This window comes from Eschrichtius robustus, chromosome 1 (assembly GCF_028021215.1).
Source record: "Eschrichtius robustus isolate mEscRob2 chromosome 1, mEscRob2.pri, whole genome shotgun sequence".
NCBI classification, from domain to species: domain Eukaryota; kingdom Metazoa; phylum Chordata; class Mammalia; order Artiodactyla; family Eschrichtiidae; genus Eschrichtius; species Eschrichtius robustus.
In genome coordinates this window covers 90,556,216-90,577,819 of record NC_090824.1, presented here as the reverse complement: position 1 = coordinate 90,577,819, position 21,604 = coordinate 90,556,216, and the positions used below count along the sequence as shown (strand labels likewise).

At 43.1% G+C, this 21,604-nt stretch overlaps 1 protein-coding gene across 2 annotated transcripts in view; it reads left to right on the top strand.

The window, feature by feature from the left end:
- Window positions 1–21,604, top strand: part of TP53BP1 (tumor protein p53 binding protein 1) — a 69,982-nt gene that overhangs the window by 43,675 nt on the left and 4,703 nt on the right. For both annotated transcript variants that reach the window (XM_068550333.1, XM_068550329.1), the window contains exons 17-24: window positions 1,641–2,121; window positions 5,720–5,872; window positions 12,767–13,038; window positions 13,702–13,851; window positions 14,147–14,577; window positions 17,537–17,728; window positions 18,147–18,362; window positions 19,969–20,184. In XM_068550333.1, the coding sequence (XP_068406434.1) occupies window positions 1,641–2,121; window positions 5,720–5,872; window positions 12,767–13,038; window positions 13,702–13,851; window positions 14,147–14,577; window positions 17,537–17,728; window positions 18,147–18,362; window positions 19,969–20,184 (2,111 nt within the window). The remainder of the gene's footprint in view (window positions 1–1,640; window positions 2,122–5,719; window positions 5,873–12,766; window positions 13,039–13,701; window positions 13,852–14,146; window positions 14,578–17,536; window positions 17,729–18,146; window positions 18,363–19,968; window positions 20,185–21,604) is intronic.

Genomic DNA, 21,604 nt, shown 5'->3' with positions numbered 1-21,604 from the left:
TATGTATGATCACTTATAAACCAGATAGGTGTTATTCATCTGTCTTCTGGTGATCTTATTCTTACCTATTCTTCACTGGACCATATATCCTCATTCAGCTGAAGTTCCTGACAGAGAAGACACAAGCTCTAACAACCAAATGTACACCAGGCTCTCTTTGGCTAGAACTCTTTTCTAAATCCCACTTTGATCTCCTGTTTTGGTAAACTGAGCTACACAAGATAGAAACCTCAGAGACTTCTCCTTTTCTCTTTCTTCTCCAAGATCCAGAGCAGAGCAAGCCCTAAAGAGTTCTTCATGCTTCTTTTTTCTGTCTACCCAGGTTAGTTCAGCTTCTAAGGGTGAGAGCTCCTCCCAAGTTGGAGACAGCTTTTTCTGTCTAGATGGCTCCATCTTTCTCTGGCCAAACACAGCAGCATGTGACATGGTTTCTAGGCCCTTTATCGTCCTGGATGTTATCTTCTGGGTATATCTCAGTTTTTGCTTTGTAAAATATGATGACCTGAAACATTCCAGATGTTTTTCCATGGTCAGTTCAGAATGGATTCTTTTTATCTTTATTTTGGTTGTTATATATTTAACGCAACCTAAAAATGCATTAGTATGTTGTTTTTTATAGTACAGTGATGCATTGAACTTACGGTTTACTAACAAGTTAGAAGTTATGGGCATTTTCTGTATGATGAACACAGTTATGCAATTAGTTAATCTGAAAGTAGGTTTTTGCAGTTAATTGATTGAGAGAACATTCTTTTGTTGAAAGTAAATTTATTAAGCACTTACTTTATATTAAACCCCGTGTTAAGTGTTTTAAGTATGGAGATGAATAAGATGTGAATGTCAAGTTTCTGTGTAACCTGCTCACCTGGAGTTAATCGGCCTATTTATTCTGGTGTATTGTTGAGAGCATTTAAGAAAGCTCCTAGGCACCTCAGGGCTTCACGGTATCTGGTTTGTAGGAGACATGCATCAAATGCTTGTGGGATATATGAATAAATCACTGATAGCCAAATGGGAAGACTAATGAAAAGAAATATCTTGAACTGTGAGGAACCAAGTCATTCTGAAATGGTTAGTTGTAGATAATGTCAATATAGCTAGCAAAGCTAGAATCTCACCTACAACTCTTTCCTTTACAGATTGGGTTTCTTTTCCTAAAATTATTAGTCAAGGGGCGTAATGAACAGTATCTAGAATGCTAGGAGTCATTTAAGGAATATTAGAACCATTAATAAAGCCAAATGAGACATCTTGACCTAGTTGATCTGTTTTGAAGTAGATCCCTAAGTTGCCTTCACTGTCTATGACTTCAATAATGGTTTTGCATCTTTTGTTTACCTTGTTTTCCTGTGTCAGTTTTCAGAGTTCATAGCTAATGGAGAGAAGAAATTTTATGGCGGTTTTACCGTCATGGTGGAATAGTCCTGTGTACCGTTATTTTTTCACAGGAGTGAAATTATGATGAGAAATCTTGTGAGGTCATATACTCGGTCACCTCATTTTCACCCTTCCCCACATATCTCAGAGTGCCAAATTATGGTTCCCCCTGGACACACACACACACACTCACACATACACTTGCTTACTTGATATGGTTTCTTTTTTTTTTGACATGGTTTCTTTATGTGCTTGATTTTCAGGGGGAACTTGCTCCATTTTCCAAGTACTCACGATGAAGAGAAGGGAAAATTAGAAGGTGACGAAAGGACCAGGCAGAGTCAACAGCCTGTGAAGCCCAGTAGTCCTGTCAAAGACCCTGCTTCTCCTGCCTCCCAGGAGGTGGCCACACAGGAGCCATCCAGTCCTCAAGGGGAAGCGATGGAGACAGACATGCCAGAAGGCCAGGAAGAAGGACAGAATGCTAGTCAGGGAAAATCTAGTGAAGCCTTGATTGAAAGGCCCAGCCAAAATAACATAGGAATCCAGACCATAGAGCATTCCCTGTGGGTCCCCGAAACTGTTTCAGCAGCAACTCAGACTGTAAAGAATGTGTGTGAACAAGGGACCAGTACAGTGGACCAGAACTCTGGAAAACAAGATGCCACAGTTCAGACTGAGAGGGGGAGTGGTGAGAAGCCAGTCAGTGCTCCTGGGGATGATACAGAGTCACTCCATAGCCAGGTGAGAGAACATATAGGGTACCTCAGGGGCCCTGTTTTCAACTTTCTGGATTCCCAGAGAATTTAAGTTGTGGTACTTCTACTTAATGATAATTCTTAACAGTTTTATACAGACCAGTGGTTAAAGCATAAAAACAATTCATCCAGGATTGGGAGAGGGTAGTGAAAATTATGGGTAGCTATAGCCAATAAGATAATCTTTCAGGGAAAATGGAATAGTGCTAGAGTTTGTCAAGTAGGTCTTTACTGGAAGAGAAAGCCAGGAATATAGTCTGGGTCCTGTAATACTTTCCTACATTCAATCTTTCCTTCTACCATCATTTCTCATCCTCCTTTATAACCATAAGAGCTAATTGCTTCTCCCCCAAGTCTATTTAACCAGTGTTCCCAGGAACTGAGAGAGTAGAAAGTAAAGGAGGAAGCAGTAGAAGAAGCATGAAGGATAGTGTATCACAGTATTGTAAACAAAGAACACTAACAGGGAAAGTCCCCAGGTGACCAGGGACTGCAGAAAGAGGCTCGGAATAGACATACTGGGAAGAAAAGGTTTGGGGCTGATGAACGTGAGACTAGAAGAAGAACAGGTTCTTGGGAATAGAGTAGGGAAGTGTAGGTACTAGTGAAAATTGAGTGGGTAAGAAGTGGTGGTAGTAATGTACATGCTAACAAGAGGAAGTTCATAAAGTTTCATTAGTAATAGTGGTTAAATTGCCTTTTCAGTTGCTCTGGTAGATCATCTTCAACTTGGGATCTGCCTAGGAAAGCTTCACTAGTGATGTGCCTCTCATTTGAATGGTCCAAGTTGTTTGTTTTCTAAAAATAAAATAATTCCTATTTATTGAACACCTACAGTATATCAGCATTGTGCTCAAGACAACCCATGAGGTTGGTATTGTTATTCCCATTTCACAGGTAAAGAAACCAAGCTGAAGAGAGGTTAAGTAACTTGCCCAAGATTTTGCCATCAGTAGGTGGCAGAACTGGAATTTGAACTCAGCATATCTGACTTCAGAATCGGTATTCTTTTCATTATGCTATGTTGCTTTTCTATTTTTAAATCACAGCTTGTGTAGTCTTGCTCTGTTTATCCATGCCTCTCCAAAAATTCTGTTTATATTAGCCTTTTATAGTAACACAGCCTCTGAGACCTAAGACCTTATCAATTCAGGAAGTTTCAAAATAGCATAGCCTTTTGGATATAGGGGCTGTAGCACATTAGACCCTATTTTGCAGCTGTTTATTTTCGCCCTTAATTTAAAGTGTTTGATTCTGCCACATAGTAATTTGGTTTCTCTGCCTTTATAAAAAGAGTTCAACTTTATCTTAAAGACGTCAATCATGTGGTTGCCACTAGATTGTATTTTCCTTTACTTCCTCATATTCTCCCTCTGTCAAACAGGGAAATAATTTCTGTTCTTGTCTCAACATGATGATAGGAGCCAGTGAGCCAGAGCTCAGGCTTTAGAGTCAGATGTCATCTGGATGTTGTGAAAGTTCTCTGAGATAAAGCTTGCAAAGCTCTTAGCACTGGGTCTGACACACAGTAAATGCTCAATATGTGTTGGCTACTGCTACAACCTATTGATTATTATTATTTTAACTACTACTACTGCAGCTGTTACCAGCACAACCACCACTTATGCTATACTACTACTATGTCATACAGAGAGTGAAATGACATATTTAAGAGCTAGTTGCTCCTGCTAAGGAAAGAAAAGTGCTAGAAAAATACAGATGCTGATTGGGTACAGAGTTTCTGTTGAGAAAGATAAAAAAGTTCTGGAGGTGAATATGGTGATGTTTTTACAATAATGTGAATGTACATAATGCTACAAACTGTATATTTAAAAATAGTTAAAATGGTAAATTTTATATTAAGTATATTTTACCACAATAAAAAAATATAAATGGTGGGTATAGTAACAGAAATTGGGGTTGGTGTGCCATCTTTTGAAGAATGGTTGGAAAATGAGGAACGCTGTATGGAGGTTTTCCAAGTGTCAGTGCTTTTTTATCCCTTGCAGTCTGGGTAGGACTCAGTTCAGTACTCAGAGAAAAACATAGGCAGCCTACATTTGACATACCTTAAATTTCCATTTATATTTCAAGTGGGCCTGGACAAGTGGGTCCCAGGTGGTTTTCTATGAAGTGAAAGTGTGGTTTTATTTTTATTTTATCTTCCCTTGATTATAACAAGATCCTCAAGCTATTTATCTTTACAGAAACCTCTTTTCAGAAGACTATTTGAAGAGAGTAAGCATAACTTCCTTTTTATGTGCCCTCTTTCCCTTCTCTCCTTTCTTATTCTATCAGACATGTTTATTTAGGTATCTCTCTTGAAGTGATCATTTGTCTGGCTGTTGTAATGGAAGAATACAGGGAGGCTTTTTGGCTGCATTTCAGGGATATATAAAGCGCGCTGAAACCTTTTAGACCCCTGCGTGTGCAGGCAGGAAGTCCAGGCTGCCATGGTTCTGATGCACCCTGATGACTGACGTGTGACGGACCAATGCCCTGACCATTCATTGACCAAAGTTGTATATACAGAAGTATTTTAAGGAATTGGTTGAATAAGTTTCCATGCATTTTATTTTATTTATATTTATTCACATAATTTTAGTAGATATTTCACCCCTAACATGAAGTTGGAGTGCAAATTATTCAGAGAAATTACTTTAGGTAAATTACTCTCACACTATCAGGAAAAAAACAGACTCATTATTGCAGTGGTAAATAGAACTCTTTTGAAAGACTTAGGCACCTTGACACTGACTGCAGAAAGTAAAATCAGTCTACTATAGGGGAAATAAGGTGGGAGAAAAAAGTGTGCATTTCCTCTCACAGTTGCAGAGCCATAGGGTAGAAGCGGGGTGGGGGGCTTGGATATGGATAAATGTGATCTAGGTGTTATGAGAAAACATGTAGGTAACAGTTGTCATAAAAATGTAGGGTCTTATTTAAACTATATAACTGATTATGGTACAACCAGATATGAAATCCTAATTTGCTAATGTTCTCTGTTTCTGGGCACTAGCTCAACTCTTTAGTTACAATCTCTTATTTGGAATAGATCAAATATTGCATATTTAATTCTAGGAGAAATCAGTGTATCTTGTTCCAGGTATAAATATACCGTAGGTCTCACTTACTAATGCAGGAAAAACAGACTGCACTGAGATTAACAGATGTTATTGTTTTATATAAAATTCTAAAGAATGCCTTCCTTTTATCTGAAGAGCTGTTGTAAGTGTAAACTTGAATGCTGATTGACAAGTCAGCAACAAAATCAGGAGGATTACAATCTCAATGTGCTTTTAGGGGGTCAAAGTTTCACTTAAATATCCTAGATATAAGTGCTAGATGTTATGCTTTTAATTTAGACAGAAATAGGTTGTTTTAGGTGAAACTGATACAGACTTTTCCTAGCCTCTGGCTAGACAGCTGGTCCATCCCTAGTGTTACCTATAGGTGAATAGAAACAAAGCAACTGGAAAATTCCATCACATTAGATTCATGGAACCTCTGAACAGTGCTCATCATGAAGCAGTTGACTTGTGATTCTGACAGTTTGCAATGAGACTCTCTATTTTTTATCACAGGGAGAGGAAGAGTTTGATATGCCTCAGCCCCCTCATGGCCATGTCTTGCATCGCCACATGAGAACAATTCGTGAGGTTCGCACACTTGTCACTCGTGTCATCACAGATGTGTATTATGTGGACGGAACAGAGGTAGAAAGAAAAGTAACTGAGGTAATGTACACTGTGGGTCTATGTGGCAAATTTTTTTCAATAGAGGAATTACCCTGGCTCTCTACCTGCTCCCCTCTTCCCTGTACAACTAGCTACTAACACTGTGTTTTCCTTAATCCTTTTATGAGAAAGATATAACAACTGGGCTAGAGTTCTGAGTTCTGTCTTTCCCAACCATAGGTTGGCTGTTTGACCTCTGGTCACTTATTTAACCAGTCCCATCATGCATTCTGTATCTATAAAGGACAGATTGATAAACCTCTCTCATGTGTAAAGATTTTATGTGTTTTAAAAAAAAATTTTTTTTTTATTGTAGTTGATTTACACTGTTGTGTCCATCTCTGCTGTACAGCAAAGTGACTCAGTTATACACATAGAGACATGCTTTTTTTATATTCTTTTCCATTATGGTTTATCCCAGGATGTTGAATATAGTTCCCTGTTAACGTGTTATTTTTAATCCATGGAAACTAATGAAGTGTAGAACTCCCTGCTTAGCTGCATGTATTTTCTCATCGTTTCTCACTGTTTTATCACATGTTACCATTTTTTACTCACTGGTCTTGGTCTCCATTCGTGTGTGGTTATGAACCTGTTAGTAGGAGATGTACCTTTTTTTTTTTTTTTTAATTATTTAATTTATTTTTTTGGCTGCGTTGGGTTTTTGTTGCTGTGGGGGCTACTCTTCGTTGCGGTGCGCGGGCTTCTCATTGCGATGGCTTCTCTTGTGATGGAGCACCGGCTCTAGGCGCACGGGCTTCAGTAGTTGCAGCACTCGGGCTCAGTAGTTGTGGTGCATGGGCTCTAGGGCTCGTGGGCTTCAGTAGTTGTGACGCACAGGCTTAGTTGCTCCGCGACATGTGGGGTCTTCCCAGACCAGGGCTCAAACCCATGTCCCCTGCATTGGCAGGCGGATTCTTAACCACTGCGCCACCAGGGAAGTCCCGGAGATGAACCTTTATTTCTTAGTAGGATTCATTATGGACTCATTCCCAGTGTCAGCATAATATTGGTGTTTATTGACTGTTATAGTGTACAATGTTGTATGCTGACTTTGTTTAGATCTAATACTTGCTGAGGTTAGAGAGATTTTCTAGAATTAAAGATCTGGCACTCTTTTCTTGGTATATATGTTAATATCTGGGAACCATTTTAGTAATTGATAAGAGGCATAGCTATTCTTATTCCTTAGTCAAGCACTTTTCTTTAACTCTGCTAGCTAGCCGTATAGGAGGTTGTGCTCAGGGAGAATTAAACTGGTGTATAGTTTTATTTATTATTTTATTTTATTTTGAAATTTTTTTAATATATAAATTTATTTATTTATTTATTTATTTGGCTGCATTGGGTCTTTGTTGCTACGTGCGGGCTTTTCTCTAGTTGCGGCCAACAGGCTTTCTCTAGTTGTGGTGAGCGGGGCTACTCTTCATTGCGGTGCACGGACTTCTCATTGCAGTGCCTTCTCTTGTTGTGGCATGCGGGCTCTAGAACGTAGGCTCAGTAGTTGTGGCGCACAGGCTTAGTTGCTCTGCGGCATGTGGGATCTTCCCGGACCAGGGCTCGAACCCATGTCCCCTGCATTGGCAGGTGGATTCTAAACCACTGTGCCACCTGGGAAGTCCAAAACTGGTATATAGTTTTAAGTGGAACATATTATTGCTATTGTTCATTAATGGGCCATTGTGGCCCTCATGTCAGAAAGCATTTTATATTAGTTTGAGAAATTGTCTTTTTTTTTTTTTTTTTTGGCCGTGCTGTGCACCTTGCAGGATCTTAGTTCTCCGACTAGGGATTGAACCTGGGCCCTCGGCAGTGAAAGCATGGAGTCCTAACAACTGGACCGCCAGGGAGTTCCCAGTTCTTTATTTATTATACACTAAATTCCAGAAATATTTCTTTTAAAACGTTGATTTACCTTCAATTTTATGTTTACGAAATTTTTTTCAATGTTACTACTAGTTTGGAAAAATTGTGAGCTTAGCAGCTTTATAGAAAAAATTTGGTTTCATAAAAAGTTTTTGTAACTGTTGTAGTCTACACTGAACTATGTGCCAGGTACTATTTTTAAGTGTTATACATATTACTTTATTTAATATTTTTTATGGTGCTTTCTAAAGTATATTTTTGGAAACGGCAGGCCTGCTAGATACTCTGAGAGGGAAAACAAAGTTCCATGGTCATAAATATTAAGTTTGAGAAAACACCTAGTGCTGTAACTGCCCCCTCCCCCACCATGGAGATTCACAGTGCGTATTACATTAAAGCCTCTAAGAAGTCCTCCAGTAAAGATATCTATTTCGGGACTTCCCTGGTGGTCCAGTGGGTAAGACTCTGTGCTCCCAATGCAGGGGCTCCAGGTTCGATCCCTGATTGGGGAACTAGATCCTGCGTGCGTGCCACAACTATGAGCCCACATGCCGCAACTAAAAGATCCTGCACACCGCAACAGAGACTCCACAGCTAAGAACCGGCGCAGCCAAAGTAAATGAATAAATATTTTAAAAAATATATTTTATTGTGTAACACAGCATTTCCCAAATTTATTTGACCATTGAACATTTTTTAAAGTAATGTGTATTATACCCCTATGTTACATAGTTTGGGAAACACTTGCCATAATTAAATAAAATAGTAATAGCAACTAACATTTATTGAGCACTAGCTATATGCCAGGCACTCTTTTTTTTCTTTTGAATTTTATTTATTTTTTATACAGCAGGTTCTTATTAGTTATCTATTTTATACATATTAGTGTACACATGTCAATCCCAATCTCCCAATTCATCCCACCCCACCACCCCACCACCTTCCTCCCTTGGTGTCCGTATGTTTGTTCTCTACATCTGTGTCTCTATTTCTGCCAGGCACTATTCTAAGGACTTTTACGTGATTTAACTCATTTAATTCTCACAACTAAGCTGTGAGGTAGATATTGTTATTCCCATTTTGCACTCAAGAAACTGACATAGCAAGTTAAAATCACTTGCTTAATGCTACAAAGCTAATAAACAGAGGAACTAGAATTCATCCCAGGCAGTCTAATTCCACAGCCTGCATTCCTAACTACTGCATTGTGCTGTCTCTTAAGAGTGAAAGGGATGTGTGTCAAATGGAAGGTGTGTGTAGTAGTTCAGAAGAGGAGGAAATGTGTCTGAAGAGAATTTTGATAAAGGCTTTCTGGGTGAGGGCCAGAAAGTACTTGAGTTGGACACTGAAGGTTTTAGATATTGGGAGATACAGGGAAAGGGTGTTCTATAGAAAGAAGGCTTGGTGAGCAAAGGCACAGAGGCAGAACGTAAAGAGCACAGATGTGGGAACAGTACGTTTGGTAGGCAGCCCAAAGATGTGTAGAGGTGTGAAGGTGGACAGGTTGACGTCAGAGGATTCTCGGAACTTTCCTTCCCTCATCTCTCATAGCCGTTGTTTATAGTATTTTAAAAATTTTATTCATTTATTTACCAGCAGCTTCTTTTTTGCTGTGTTCCTAGCACGATGGCGGGCACTGAGACTAAGAAGATAAAAAGACAGGGTCCCTATTCTCTTAGGAGCTCATTTACACTGGACATGCAACAAATCCAGAACTTGTGGTTGCTGTTGTAGAGGTATGGAAAGATGTGTTAGAAAGAGGGGCCAGAGCCTGCTAGCTTACCTGAAGGTGACTAAAAGGCCTCACAGAAGATGTAGTGCTCAGAGTGCTGCAGATAAGATCGAAGGGCAGGGGAGAAGGACACTGCAGGCAGAATGAAAAGGTTTGTAAATATGTACACAGCATGGCATGCTTAATGAATGTTTAGAATGTGACAAGGACGGTAGGGTAGGGAATGGTGAGAGAGGATGCTCTTGAGGTTGGTAGGGGCCCAGAGCATAAGGCTTTGTGTATCATAGAAGAGAGTTTAGATTTTTATCTTTTGTGTGATGGAAAGCCTTTAAAGAATTTGGGGGAGAGGGATGACATGCTCAGATTTGCATGTTGGAAAGGTCCGATTGGCAGCAGTGTAACAGTTGATTGGAATGGGAGAGGTTAGAGGCGTAGTTCAGACAAGAGGCAATGAGTGTCAAATTAAGACAGTGGTAGTGGGGATTGAGAGGAGGGAAATAGATGTAAAAAAATACATATATAGAAGGTGAAATTGATAGACTTTGGTGAATTCCTGAATGTGGGGATTGTGGGAGAGGGAGGAATCATATATGATGCCTGGGCTTTTTGCCTGGGCAGATAGATGGTGGTACCATTTACTGAGAGAATATAAATAGGACAGTGGTTTGAGAGAGAAGATCCTTCATGCAGTAAATATTTACTGAGGACCTCTTTTGTGGCAGGCACTGTGCTATTTTGAGGATAAATCCGGGAAAGAAGATGGTTACTACTCTGTCTTTAATGTGGCCTCTGTAGTCTAGTAGGAGGGACACACAGGAAAAAAATAAGCAAATACATTAAGAAGATCACAAGAGGCCACCTTGGAGCCTGGGCCCAAGTCATTATAAGAGCAAGGGCTCAACTTTTGAACAGTTGCAAAGTCAGGTATAGTTAGCTACTGTTCTTTGGGCCTACTCTCCAACTGAGACGCAGCCTGGAGTCCCAGCCCTCTAGGCTGGTCTTGCCCCTGCTCATTTGCCATGTCCAAGAGAAGGAGTTGACCTAAGTTCTGAGCTCACAACACCTGCTTTAGTCAAGTGACCTTGGCAGATTATGCTGACTCACATCCAGCTAAAGAAGGCAAGTTGGATGATAGGAGATGGTGATTGGAGACTGGTGAGATTTCTGGAAGTGGTGCAGTTTCTGGTAATGACTCTGGTAGTAGCAGATGGCTGAGGTAGAGTAGAGGAAAAGGTTAATGGTGGTAATTAGATCAGGAAAGATTGTTGCTGGATGGGTCATCTGATGGATGTTAGCCTCAGAAAATGACAGTGGAAGGGAGGCTGTGAACCAGGAGTATAATGTGTTCATGCATGAGAGTCAGTAATTGGTAGAATGTTGGTGAGTAACAACGAGGGAAAGAGAGAGTTTAACAGAATGGCAAATAATGATTTGGTAGGAGCAAGAAGTGGGGAGTTAGAAATGATCTGTTAATGGCAGTGGGGAGCAAGGAGGCCTCTCATCTCCAAACTCTTGAATTGAGGTTTGGTTGAGAAAAACCAGCCCCTGCTACAGAGAGCAGCAGGGGATGAGATACACTGGGGATGTCCAGGATTCACTCACTGAAGGCAAGGAAATGAAGAGAAGATGACAGATTGAGTTTTGGATGGGTTAAATTGCAGGTGTCCCTAGTACGTACAAGGGGAAGAGTTTAGTAGGCATTCGCGTCCGTGAATTTGGAGCTGAGTCATCATTGTATTGTTGGTAGACAGGCCAGAATAAGTCAGGTAAGACTGGCCAGAGAAAGCATGGGAGAGTGAGGAAAGGAATGAGAACAGAGTCCTGGGAAATACTAATTTAAAAGGAATAGGCAGAGAAAGAGGAACCAAAAAACAAGTACAAATAGAAGTAGCTAAAGAGGTAGAATGAAAGGAAGAAAAAGTGACTTTATAGATTTTAGAGAAGAGATTTTCAAGAAGGGAGTGGTCAAAAATAATCATTTTATCATCTTATAGCATTATTTAAACATGTGTGCATTGCATACTGTCTCCCAGAGAGATTGTAAACTCTTTGAGGGAAGAGTCTGTCTTATACTTCTCCATATTTTCTCTGATAATTAGCACGATAAGGCATGAACAGGCTAGAGTAGGAAAGCAAATGTGCAGCACCTGTGCTGTAATTTCTCAATCCTGTGCCCATAGAGGACATTGCTGATGGGTCCTAGAACCTTTCCTCACTAAACCTGGAAATTAGCCTTAGTGGCTGCTTAAAACTGAGCTCCAGGCAACCACTACCAATCCATCAAAGTAGGCATGTGAGTGAGATAAAGTCAGTTTGATATTCCTGTCCTCTATAGATACCGGAAATTCGTGTATTTTTTTTTTTTTAATTAATTAACCCATTTATTTATTTTTGGCTGTGTTGGGTCTTCGTTTCTGTGCGAGGGCTTTTTTTTTTTTCTTCTAGTTGTGGCAAGCGGGGGCCACTCTTCATCGCGGTGCGTGGGCCTCTCACTATCGCGGCCTCTCTTGTTGCGGAGCACAGGCTCCAGACGCGCAGGCTCAGTAATTGTGGCTCACAGGCCCAGCCGCTCCGCGGCACGTGGGACCCTCCCAGACCAGGGCTCGAACCCGTGTCCCCCGTGTTGGCAGGCGGATTCTCAACCACTGCACCACCAGGGAAGCCCGAAATTCGTGTATTTTGATTATTGCCTTTTTGGTTTTCATTTTGGTAAACAGTGATACCATTATATAGCTATTTTTGCCTATAATTTTTAATTTCCTTGATCACATATTGAAAGGTAATAGAAAGTATCTAATTTCAAAAAACATGTAAGGCTACCCACTGCTATAATCATGTACCCAGAAGAGCTCCTAACCACTTCTTCCTCTAACCTACCTACTTCCTTACCTTTCTTCTGTTAGACAGGGAGTTACCTGTGTCCTCTGGGTTGGAATCCTTGCTGGGTTCTCAGCAGCCAAAGGTTGTGAACTTGTCCAGTAAAAAGATAATTTAACTTAGCTCAGGATAGAGGTTTCTTTCTTCTGATCTAGTACCACCTTTATTTTATTTTTTATTGAGATATGTATTCCCTGTAGAATGCACAGGTCTTAAATGTTCAGTTCAGTGACTTTGACAGTTACATGTAATCACTACTCAAAGCAAGATATAGAACATTTCCATTCCTCCAGAAAGTACCCTCCTAATTCCCACCTTTCTGAATTGAAATTTCTTGCCATTTAGGATTTTCCAACCATCACATGAGCATTATGTTATTGTGGCTTTTTTAAGCTCTTGTATCCATTTCTTCCTTACAGGAGACTGAAGAGCCAGTTGTAGAGTGTCAGGAGTGTGAAACTGAAGTTTCCCCTTCACAGACTGGGGGCTCTTCAGGTGACCTGGGGGATATCAGCTCCTTCTCCTCCAAGGCCTCCAGCTTACACCGCACGTCAAGTGGGACAAGTCTGTCAGCCATGCACAGCAGTGGCAGCTCAGGGAGAGGAGCCGGACCACTCAAAGGGAAAACCAGTGGGACAGAACCCGCAGATTTTGCCTTGCCCAGCTCCCGAGGAGGCCCAGGAAAACTGAGGTGCAGACAGGGTCTCCAGAGAGAGAGCCACAGCAGGGGCAGGGTTGCTGACGTTTTAATATCACGGGAAAAGGGGAGTAATGGGAAGTCCCCCCATCCTCCTTCTAGGATAAATCAACTCCTCTTCCTCCCCTTTCGTTCCTCTCCTGTTTTGGGTTTGCATGGGAGGTAGGGTGGAGCCCTCTGGGAGGCAGACTTCCTGAGAAACTGTAGAAAACAGGTGAGGGGACTTTGGGAAAGCTGGCACATGTTCCTGTCCCCCAGCCCCCATTTTCTGCAGCCTGTGAGTGTTTTGGTTGGGAGTACAGAAAGTTTGGGGTAGCGGCCCCAGCTTGACACATTCCCTAGCTTTTTGTTTTCCTCTACAGGTATCCAGAGCCTGAAGTACAAGAGAAGGCAGGGCACAAATGGATGTGCTGTCTTTGAGGGCAGCAGTAGGAAGCTTTGTCAGGAGGGAATAGACTTGCATATAGAAGGATGCCCTTTACTTGTTATCCTGTACTCCTGCTCCCAGCTATTGGGTGGTGGGTGTGTGGACCAGCTTCCTGCTGCCCTGGAGGCTCAGCACATGTTGGCCTGGCATGTAGTCTGAGGACCAAGGGGAGACTGTGAAGAAGGATCCAGTAGCAGGTGCTATCAGACTAACCTGTCTTCATTCTCTAGTCCTAGAAAAGGGGTCAGTCAGACAGGGACGCCAGTGTGTGAGGAGGATGGTGATGCGGGCCTTGGCATCAGACAGGGAGGGAAGGCTCCCGTCACGCCTCGTGGGCGCGGGCGAAGGGGCCGCCCGCCTTCTCGGACCACTGGAACCAGGTACCCGGGTAGTGTGAGACACACTCAGTCTATGACTTGTTCAGGAAAAAAGGGAGTAGAGAGAAGAGAGGGGAGTAGAGAGTATGTGGGGTGTCAGGAGGGAGAAGAGGGGCCCACACTGACCGGGGAGTGGGCAGGGTTCAGAGTGAGGCTGCTGAGACACCAGGCTTCTGCCTGTGATGGGTTAGCAAAGAATGGGCTGGAGACCCATGGACAAAGGAGTGGGAAAATTGGTAGGTAAGTACTGCTCTCTGCTTATTCTCACTGCCTTCTCCTTTCTCTTATCTCTCTTTAGGGAAACAGCTGTGCCTGGCCCCTTGGGCATAGAGGACATTTCACCCAGCGTGTCGCCAGACGATAAATCCTTCACCCGTACCGTGCCCCGCGTGCCAGACTCCACCAGACGAGCAGACATGGGTGCTGGTGCTTTGCGTCGAAGCGACTCTCCAGAGATTCCTTTCCAGACTGCTGCTGGCCCTTCTGATGGCTTAGATGCCTCCTCTCCAGGGAACAGCTTTGTAGGGCTCCGTGTTGTAGCCAAGTGGTCATCCAATGGCTATTTTTACTCTGGAAAAATCACGCGAGATGTTGGAGCTGGGAAGTATAAATTGCTCTTTGATGATGGGTATGAGTGTGATGTGTTGGGCAAAGACATTCTGCTGTGTGACCCCATCCCACTGGATACAGAAGTGACAGCCCTTTCGGAGGATGAGTATTTCAGTGCAGGTAATAAAAGAGGCAAGACCTCTCTTAACACCTCTCCAATCCTCCAATACCAACAGCGTTCACTGCAGCCTGAGTACTTTTCTGTGTTCTCTAAAGTCAAATTTCATTCCTAACACTGGTTCCTCTCACCCCTGGCTTTTTTGTTATTCTTTATTGCGTGTTTATTTTTGAATAAACTTCTTATTTTGGAAAAATTTTATATATACAGAAAAGTTGCAAAGTACAGAGTATTAATAGTATATAGAGTTCCCATGAAGCCCTCACACAGCTTTCCCCTTTCCCTGTTGTTAACATTTTATGTTAGCATGGTACGTTTGTCAAAACTAAGAAAACTACCTTGGCTCATTACTATTAACTAAATCCCCGACTTTTCTGGATTTCACCAGCTTTTCCATGTCCTTTTTCTGTCCCAGGATCCAATCCAGGATTACTGTATTGCATTTAGTCCTCATGTGTCTTCTTATTTTCTTTTTTTTAAAATAAATTTGTTTATTTTATTTATTTATTTTTGGCTGCGTTGGGTCTTCGTTGCTGTGCGCGGGCTTTCTCTAGTTGCGGCGCGCAGGCTTCTCATTGCGGTGGCTTCTCTTGTTGTTGACCACGGGCTCTAGGTGCACGGGCTTCAGTACTTGTGGCACGTGGGCTCAGTAGTTGTGACTCGTGGGCTCAGTAGTTGTGGCTCGCGGGCTCTAGAGCGCAGGCTCAGTAGTTGTGGCACACAGGCTTTGTTGCTCCGTGGCATGTGAGATCTTCCCGGACCAGGGCTCGAACCCATGTCCCCTGCATTGGCAGGCGGATTCTTAACCACTGCACCACCAGGGAAGCCCCCTCATGTGTCTTTTGTTTTCTGATTTGTAACAATTTCTGAATCTTTTCTTGTTTTTCATGACCTTGACAGTTTTGAGGAGTACTGGTCAGGTATTTTTTGAATGTCCTTCAGTTGGGTTTGTCTCATGTTTTCTCTTGATTAGATTGGCGTTATGGGTTTTGGAAAAGAATGCTGCAGAAGTGAAGTGCCTTTCTCAACACATTGTATGTGGGAGGGGAGTATATGACATCCAAAGGGCATCTCTGCTGATATTAACCTTCATCATCGGTGAAGGTAGTGTTTGCCAAGTTTCTCCATTGTAAAGTTAGTGTTTTTCCCTTTCCATTTTCTTTTCTTTCACCACTGACTTGTAAACTTACTACCTTTCTTGATGGGAACCTTAGGTAGGTGAGTGTGGCAAATATATTGAGATATTTTTGCTTAGGAGGAGGTTGTTAGTGCTGTGTTTGTATGTCTGCACACCCACCACTTACTCTCTGGTTTGGAAAAATCGTGCCTTTTTTTTTTTTTTTTTTTTTTTTAAACCGGTACAGTTCCCTGTACTGGTGATGGTGAGAGATTTCTGTCTGTTATGACTGTTTCATGTGCCCATTCTTTGAATATATTGCCTCTTTTCTGTGAGGTAATTCGGGAATACATGTTTGCATTGAGTTTGCCATTTAAAAACATCCTTTTTCTGGGGGATTTTTTGGAACAAGGATTGGTATATAATGGGCAAAAATGCCTCTATTGAAGTCTCTTCAGACTTTCTCGTGATTTGGACTCCTGAGTAGTTGCTGTTTGCCCCTTTATTTCATTGTTATATGGGCCACTTCACCTTCTAGTTCTGGATAACACTTAGCTCCGTGTAGCATCAGTTAGTAGCACATGGATTGAGATCTTTTATGACCTGTGACTTACATAGTTTGTATCAAATGCATTTGTTCCTCTTTCCGGTGTAAAGCCTCTCTTGGAGGTGCACATTAGGCCCTCTTACGAGAGAGGCAGTTCTCTATCCTGAGTGAATTATGGCATACAGGGGAGGGGATTCTGTGTCCCATTTATTGAGGCCGTCTGCTAATGTTAACACTAGACTGCTTCTAGTTCTAGTAGCTCGTCATTAGTGTGAAGTGTATTGTTGGCCTTGGGCTTCTTTGTGCTCTTGAGGGGTCTTTTTGATTTAGAGATTTAAGCCAGGAGATGAACAAGCAAGGGGAAAGAGAGTAGTTCTGTGGCATAGGTAAGGGAGAGAACCAAGGCCTGCTTTCGCCTCTATCTTTTTTTTTTCCCTTGGTGCATGCTCTGGGTTTCTTTTAGCCCTTCATTTAAGCACAGGCTAATGGGAGAGAACAAATGAACCCTTCTGTTCATAGGAATGAGAAAGTATTCACATTAGTGCCCTGTTTTTATATCATATGTGTGTTGCATTTATGTTTATATTTATATATGTATCTTTTTCATAGGATTGGAAATGGGTCTTGCCCAAGATCACACAGCTTGGTGGTAGCAGAATTAGGCCTAGGCTCAGGTCTCCTGAATTCCAGCCCAGTTTCCTTTTATACCCCACATCGTGTTCCTTCTAATCTAGAGGCCTTATCTTGAGGTTCTGAATCAGAACAAGAGCAGAAAAGTAGATAATAAGGAGGGAAGATTAGGGAGGAGAGGCAGGATTTATTTTTTTCCTTTCTCTGCTCTGTATCTCTATTTTGATTTTGCTACACAGACACATGCTCTCTCTCTTTGAATGATGTCATCTTTCATCTACAACTTAACTCAAGAATTATCACCCAGCCTCCAAAGAAACCAAGAAGGGAAGGTTTAGTAAAGTTGTAATGGGACTGTTTAACAAACCACATGCCGTTTCACTTCAAGAACCATTTGAACCGCTAGCAACCCGCAAAGGCTGGCTTTAGGAAGCTTTATTTTATAACTAAAGGGCTCCTTCTGCTGAGAAACTTCACGTTCCAGTCCCTGGGTGGTGTCTACATGTACCCTAAGTGGTGGCGGTGTCTGGGATTGACAGCCAGGGTTCTGTTCAGCCCTCACTGCAGTCCTCTGTTGTACCTGCTCTAATTCCCTGACTCAGGCCTGCTCTGAGTGGATGCTGAGCAGCCTAAACAGCGAGCTGCTTCTATGTTTTCTTCTACCCAGGAGTGGTGAAAGGGCATAGGAAGGAGTCTGGAGAGCTGTACTACAGCATTGAAAAAGAAGGCCAGAGGAAGTGGTATAAGCGAATGGCTGTCATCTTGTCCTTGGAGCAAGGAAACAGACTGAGAGAGCAGTACGGCCTAGGCCCATATGAGGCAGTGACGCCCCTCACCAAGGCAGCAGATATCAGCTTAGGTAAGACCTTTGCTTCCTGAACAACTAACTGCCTCTGGATCCTGGCCTGCTTGTGGTAGGAGGAGTGGTTTTTAGAGTAGTCAGTAATGCTTCCCTGAATCTTATCATTCCTTTGTTGTTTGTGAGATGGTAATGAGCCAGTTTTTTTGGAGCCACTTCATAGCTCTATTTTCTTGCCAGGACCAAATAGTAAGTCCTCAGATTTTTTTTGGCCTCCCCAGTTCTATAAGGGACCCAGCACATTTAGTCATGGCAGAGACTGAAACAGAAAATATGGTGGCCTTAAAAGAGGCTTCCTGCCCCCATGGGAGGTGGGGGAAAGGGTGTGGCGGTCTCTGAATCAGGCTGTGCCCAGCTTCTTGGCGTTCGGGGCCTCAGACCATGGGAGTTGACTCACCTTCGGCTTATCCTCCCATAGACAACTTGGTGGAAGGGAAACGGAAGCGGCGAAGTAACATCAGCTCCCCCGCCACCCCCACTGCCTCCAGCAGCAGCAGTACAACCCCTACCCGAAAGATCACAGAAAGCCCTCGTGCTTCCACCGGAGTTCCCTCAGGCAAAAGAAAACTTCCCACTTCTGAGGAGGAACGGTCCCCTGCCAAGCGAGGCCGGAAATCTGCCACTGTGAAACCTGGTGAGTGCTCCCTTTTGCCTCATTCTCCCTCGGACCACAGCGAATGCAGGGTCAGCTGCTGCAGAGACGGAGCCCGATACACGCAATGGCTCCTCCGTCCCGGTTACACAGCTGGAGTCCTGCATAAGCCTCCGTCTCCTAGCAGAGTCCAGTCGGGTAGATAGGAAGCCGGGTCTTGACTGGCAACATCCACTGACCCCTGTGTTGGTTCTAGGAGGGAGAGGAAATGTAATGCATTTTGAGCAGATTCAAAATAGGTGAAATTTTTCTTAGACCTCTTCCTTTTCCTGGCACCATCTTCCTCCGGAAGCTCCGCTCCCCTCTCCCTTGTGCTCAGGGCCCTTTGGCTTTCCCAGATGTCCTATTGAAAGCCAGTACCTTGGCTTGTATCTCGCCTCTCCCTACCTACCCCCAAATAACCCCTTTCTAGTCCCTCAAGTCATATTAATAGAGGAGTTCAATCCACGTATTGTTTACTGGGTCTCTAGTGTGACCCAGGCCCAGCCACTGTGGCTTCTGGAGACACAGAGGTAAAGTCCTCAGAGTCTGCCCCAAGGGCGCTTTTCTGAGTCTCGCAAACTGAGGAAGTTCATTGGTTGTTACATCGTCCTGGCACCAGAGCTGCTTTTGTTTCCTGTGTATTTGAGTTGTGTCATCTCCATATCTATCTAACGCCTCTGCTGTGTTTCAGGGTATGTGAGGCATGGAATTAAGTGCGTCATACATCCTACCTCATATAATCCCTATGAGGTATAGGTGCTAGAATTCATTTTCTAGTTGAAGAATCTGAGGCACAGAAAAGTTGGCTAACTTTCCCAAGGTGACACGGTAATCCAGAATTCAGACTCAGGCAGTCTGACTTTGAAGTCCAGGCTTATACATGCTACATCAGACTGTTCTCTTGCTGCTGGTTTTATTTTAGGGAGGCATGACCTGTCTGTCATCTTAGCCTCCTAATGAGCCTACGATTCAGCTTCTCCAAGTCAGGTATTTGTTTTCTTCTCGAGGATTTATTGGGGCACTCCGAGCATGGGTGTTCTGGACTGGCTGATTCACTTACCTACTCCCCGGTGTTGGAAACTGGGGCAGTGGAAGCAGGCTGTTTTGATATTGTTCCATCAACATGTAAAAACACTTTATTACAAAGTTCTGTGCACTGTTCTGGTGAGGGTCAGGGATCGGGTGGCAGTATCTGCTGGGGACATTTCTTGGTGAACCCACTTTTTCAAAGGCTGCTTCAAAATATCACATATCCTGGGGAAATCAGGGCACTGGGCAGAGAAAGTGGGCTGAAGATTTCCAAACATTTTTCACTTTTACTTTATCTTTGTATTAGAATCACCTTTTCTGCAGATGACCTCAGAAGTATTTGGTTTGGCTGTATAAAAGCAATACTAGTTGATTTTCACTTATGAAAATAATGTATACATTGTCATGACTGTAAAACTTAAATACATAGAACTTTTCTGCACTGCAAACTTGTTCCTAGGTCGTTGGCCATAGGATTGGTCTTTGGTTTATAGCTCAAAAAAGTTCATCAGGACACTGCCTGCGCATCCCATCGTGCCCAGGAATGGTCTGTACCCTATGCCTCTGTCCTTCCCAGGTGCAGTGGGGGCAGGAGAGTTTGTGAGCCCCTGTGAGAGTGGAGACAACATGGGTGAACCCTCTGCCCTGGAAGAGCAGAGAGGGCCTCTGCCCCTCAACAAGACCTTGTTTCTGGGCTATGCCTTTCTCCTCACCATGGCCACAACAAGTGACAAGTTGGCTAGCCGCTCCAAATTGCCAGATGGTCCTACAGGAAGCAGCGAGGAAGAGGAGGGTAAGGCCCTAAGAAGCCCTGGGGGCTCTAACACGTGTACTTCCTTCCTTTCCATTCACTTTATGAACCGTCTGTAGAGGAGGAAGGGCAAGTGGCAACTGGAATCATGGTCAGGGAAAATTAATTTAACCCTGCTTCTTGGTTTATAGACTATTCTCACAGAATTCCTTTTAGTGATCAGTTCCTCAAAACAATCCTGTGAGGCAGATGGGAGATAGATGTTACCCATTTTATAGACGCGGAAACAAGCTTGGAGAGGTCAAATAATTGCTTTTTATCCACGATAATGATAGACTTGTGACTTAGAACCCAACGTTCACTTTACCTACTACAATCAATCATCCACGTCAGTCAGGTTTCTGAATGCCCTGCCATCCTTCCCATTTGTGTTCTAGGGGCTAGAGTGAAGTTCATTCTTTTGAGGTCTGTGTGTAAGACTGGGAATGTGAGGTACCCAGTGTCCCAGGGTGATTTCAGAGAAAGAGCCCCTAGGCCTTTTCAACTCTTGTGTTTCAACCTTAAACTAAACCTACACATTTCTATGTTGTCTGTTACTTAGGGTTTGAGTAGACTGCAATGGGGAGAGGTAGAAATTATTTGAACTGTCTAAAGAGTGTGTGATCTAGGAGAGAAAACTGGGCAGGTACAAATATACATTGTAATATAAGTGACTGACAGCAGTGCAGTACCCAAATGTGTCTGCAAAGACTAACAGTCCAAATGGAATGATGTTCTACAAGTTAGAGTTCTGACTAATGCTGAGTCTTGCAAGAGGGAATCGAATCAGGGAACATCGTTATCATAAAATAGCACCAACTGCAGATCTGTGATGGTTGGCGCTTCAGGTATGTGGATGATTTTCTTTTTTTTTCTTTTAAATTTATTTATTTTATTTTTGGCCGTGTTGGGTCTTCATTGCTGCGCGCGGGCTTTTCTCTAGTTGGGGAGAGGGGGGCCACTCTTTGCGGTGCACGGGCTTCTCATTGTGGTGGCTTCTCTTGTTGCGGAGCACGGGCTCTAGGCGCACGGGCTTCAGTAGTTGTAGCACACAGGCTCAGTAGTTGTGGCTTGCGGGCTCTAGAGCGCAGGCTCTGTAGTTGTGGTGCACGGGCTCAGTTGCTCTGCGGCATGTGGGAATCTTCCCAGACCAGGGCTCGAACCCGTGTCCCCTGCATTGGCATGCGGACTCTTAACCACTGCGCCACCAGGGAAAGCCCCTGATTTTCTTAATTAACCAAAACTATATCTCACCAGCTACAGATACGTGGAGATCTGTTCAGGGACATGGGAAGGGTGGTCAGGGAGTTGCAGTTGAGGTTTATGCTATCTGGAAGGTGCACAAACAGTTGTGAGTATTGAGGCTTTAGGGTGTGGGAGCAGGTGTAGAGTGGGGGCGGGTTTCAAGATTAAGTGTGGATCA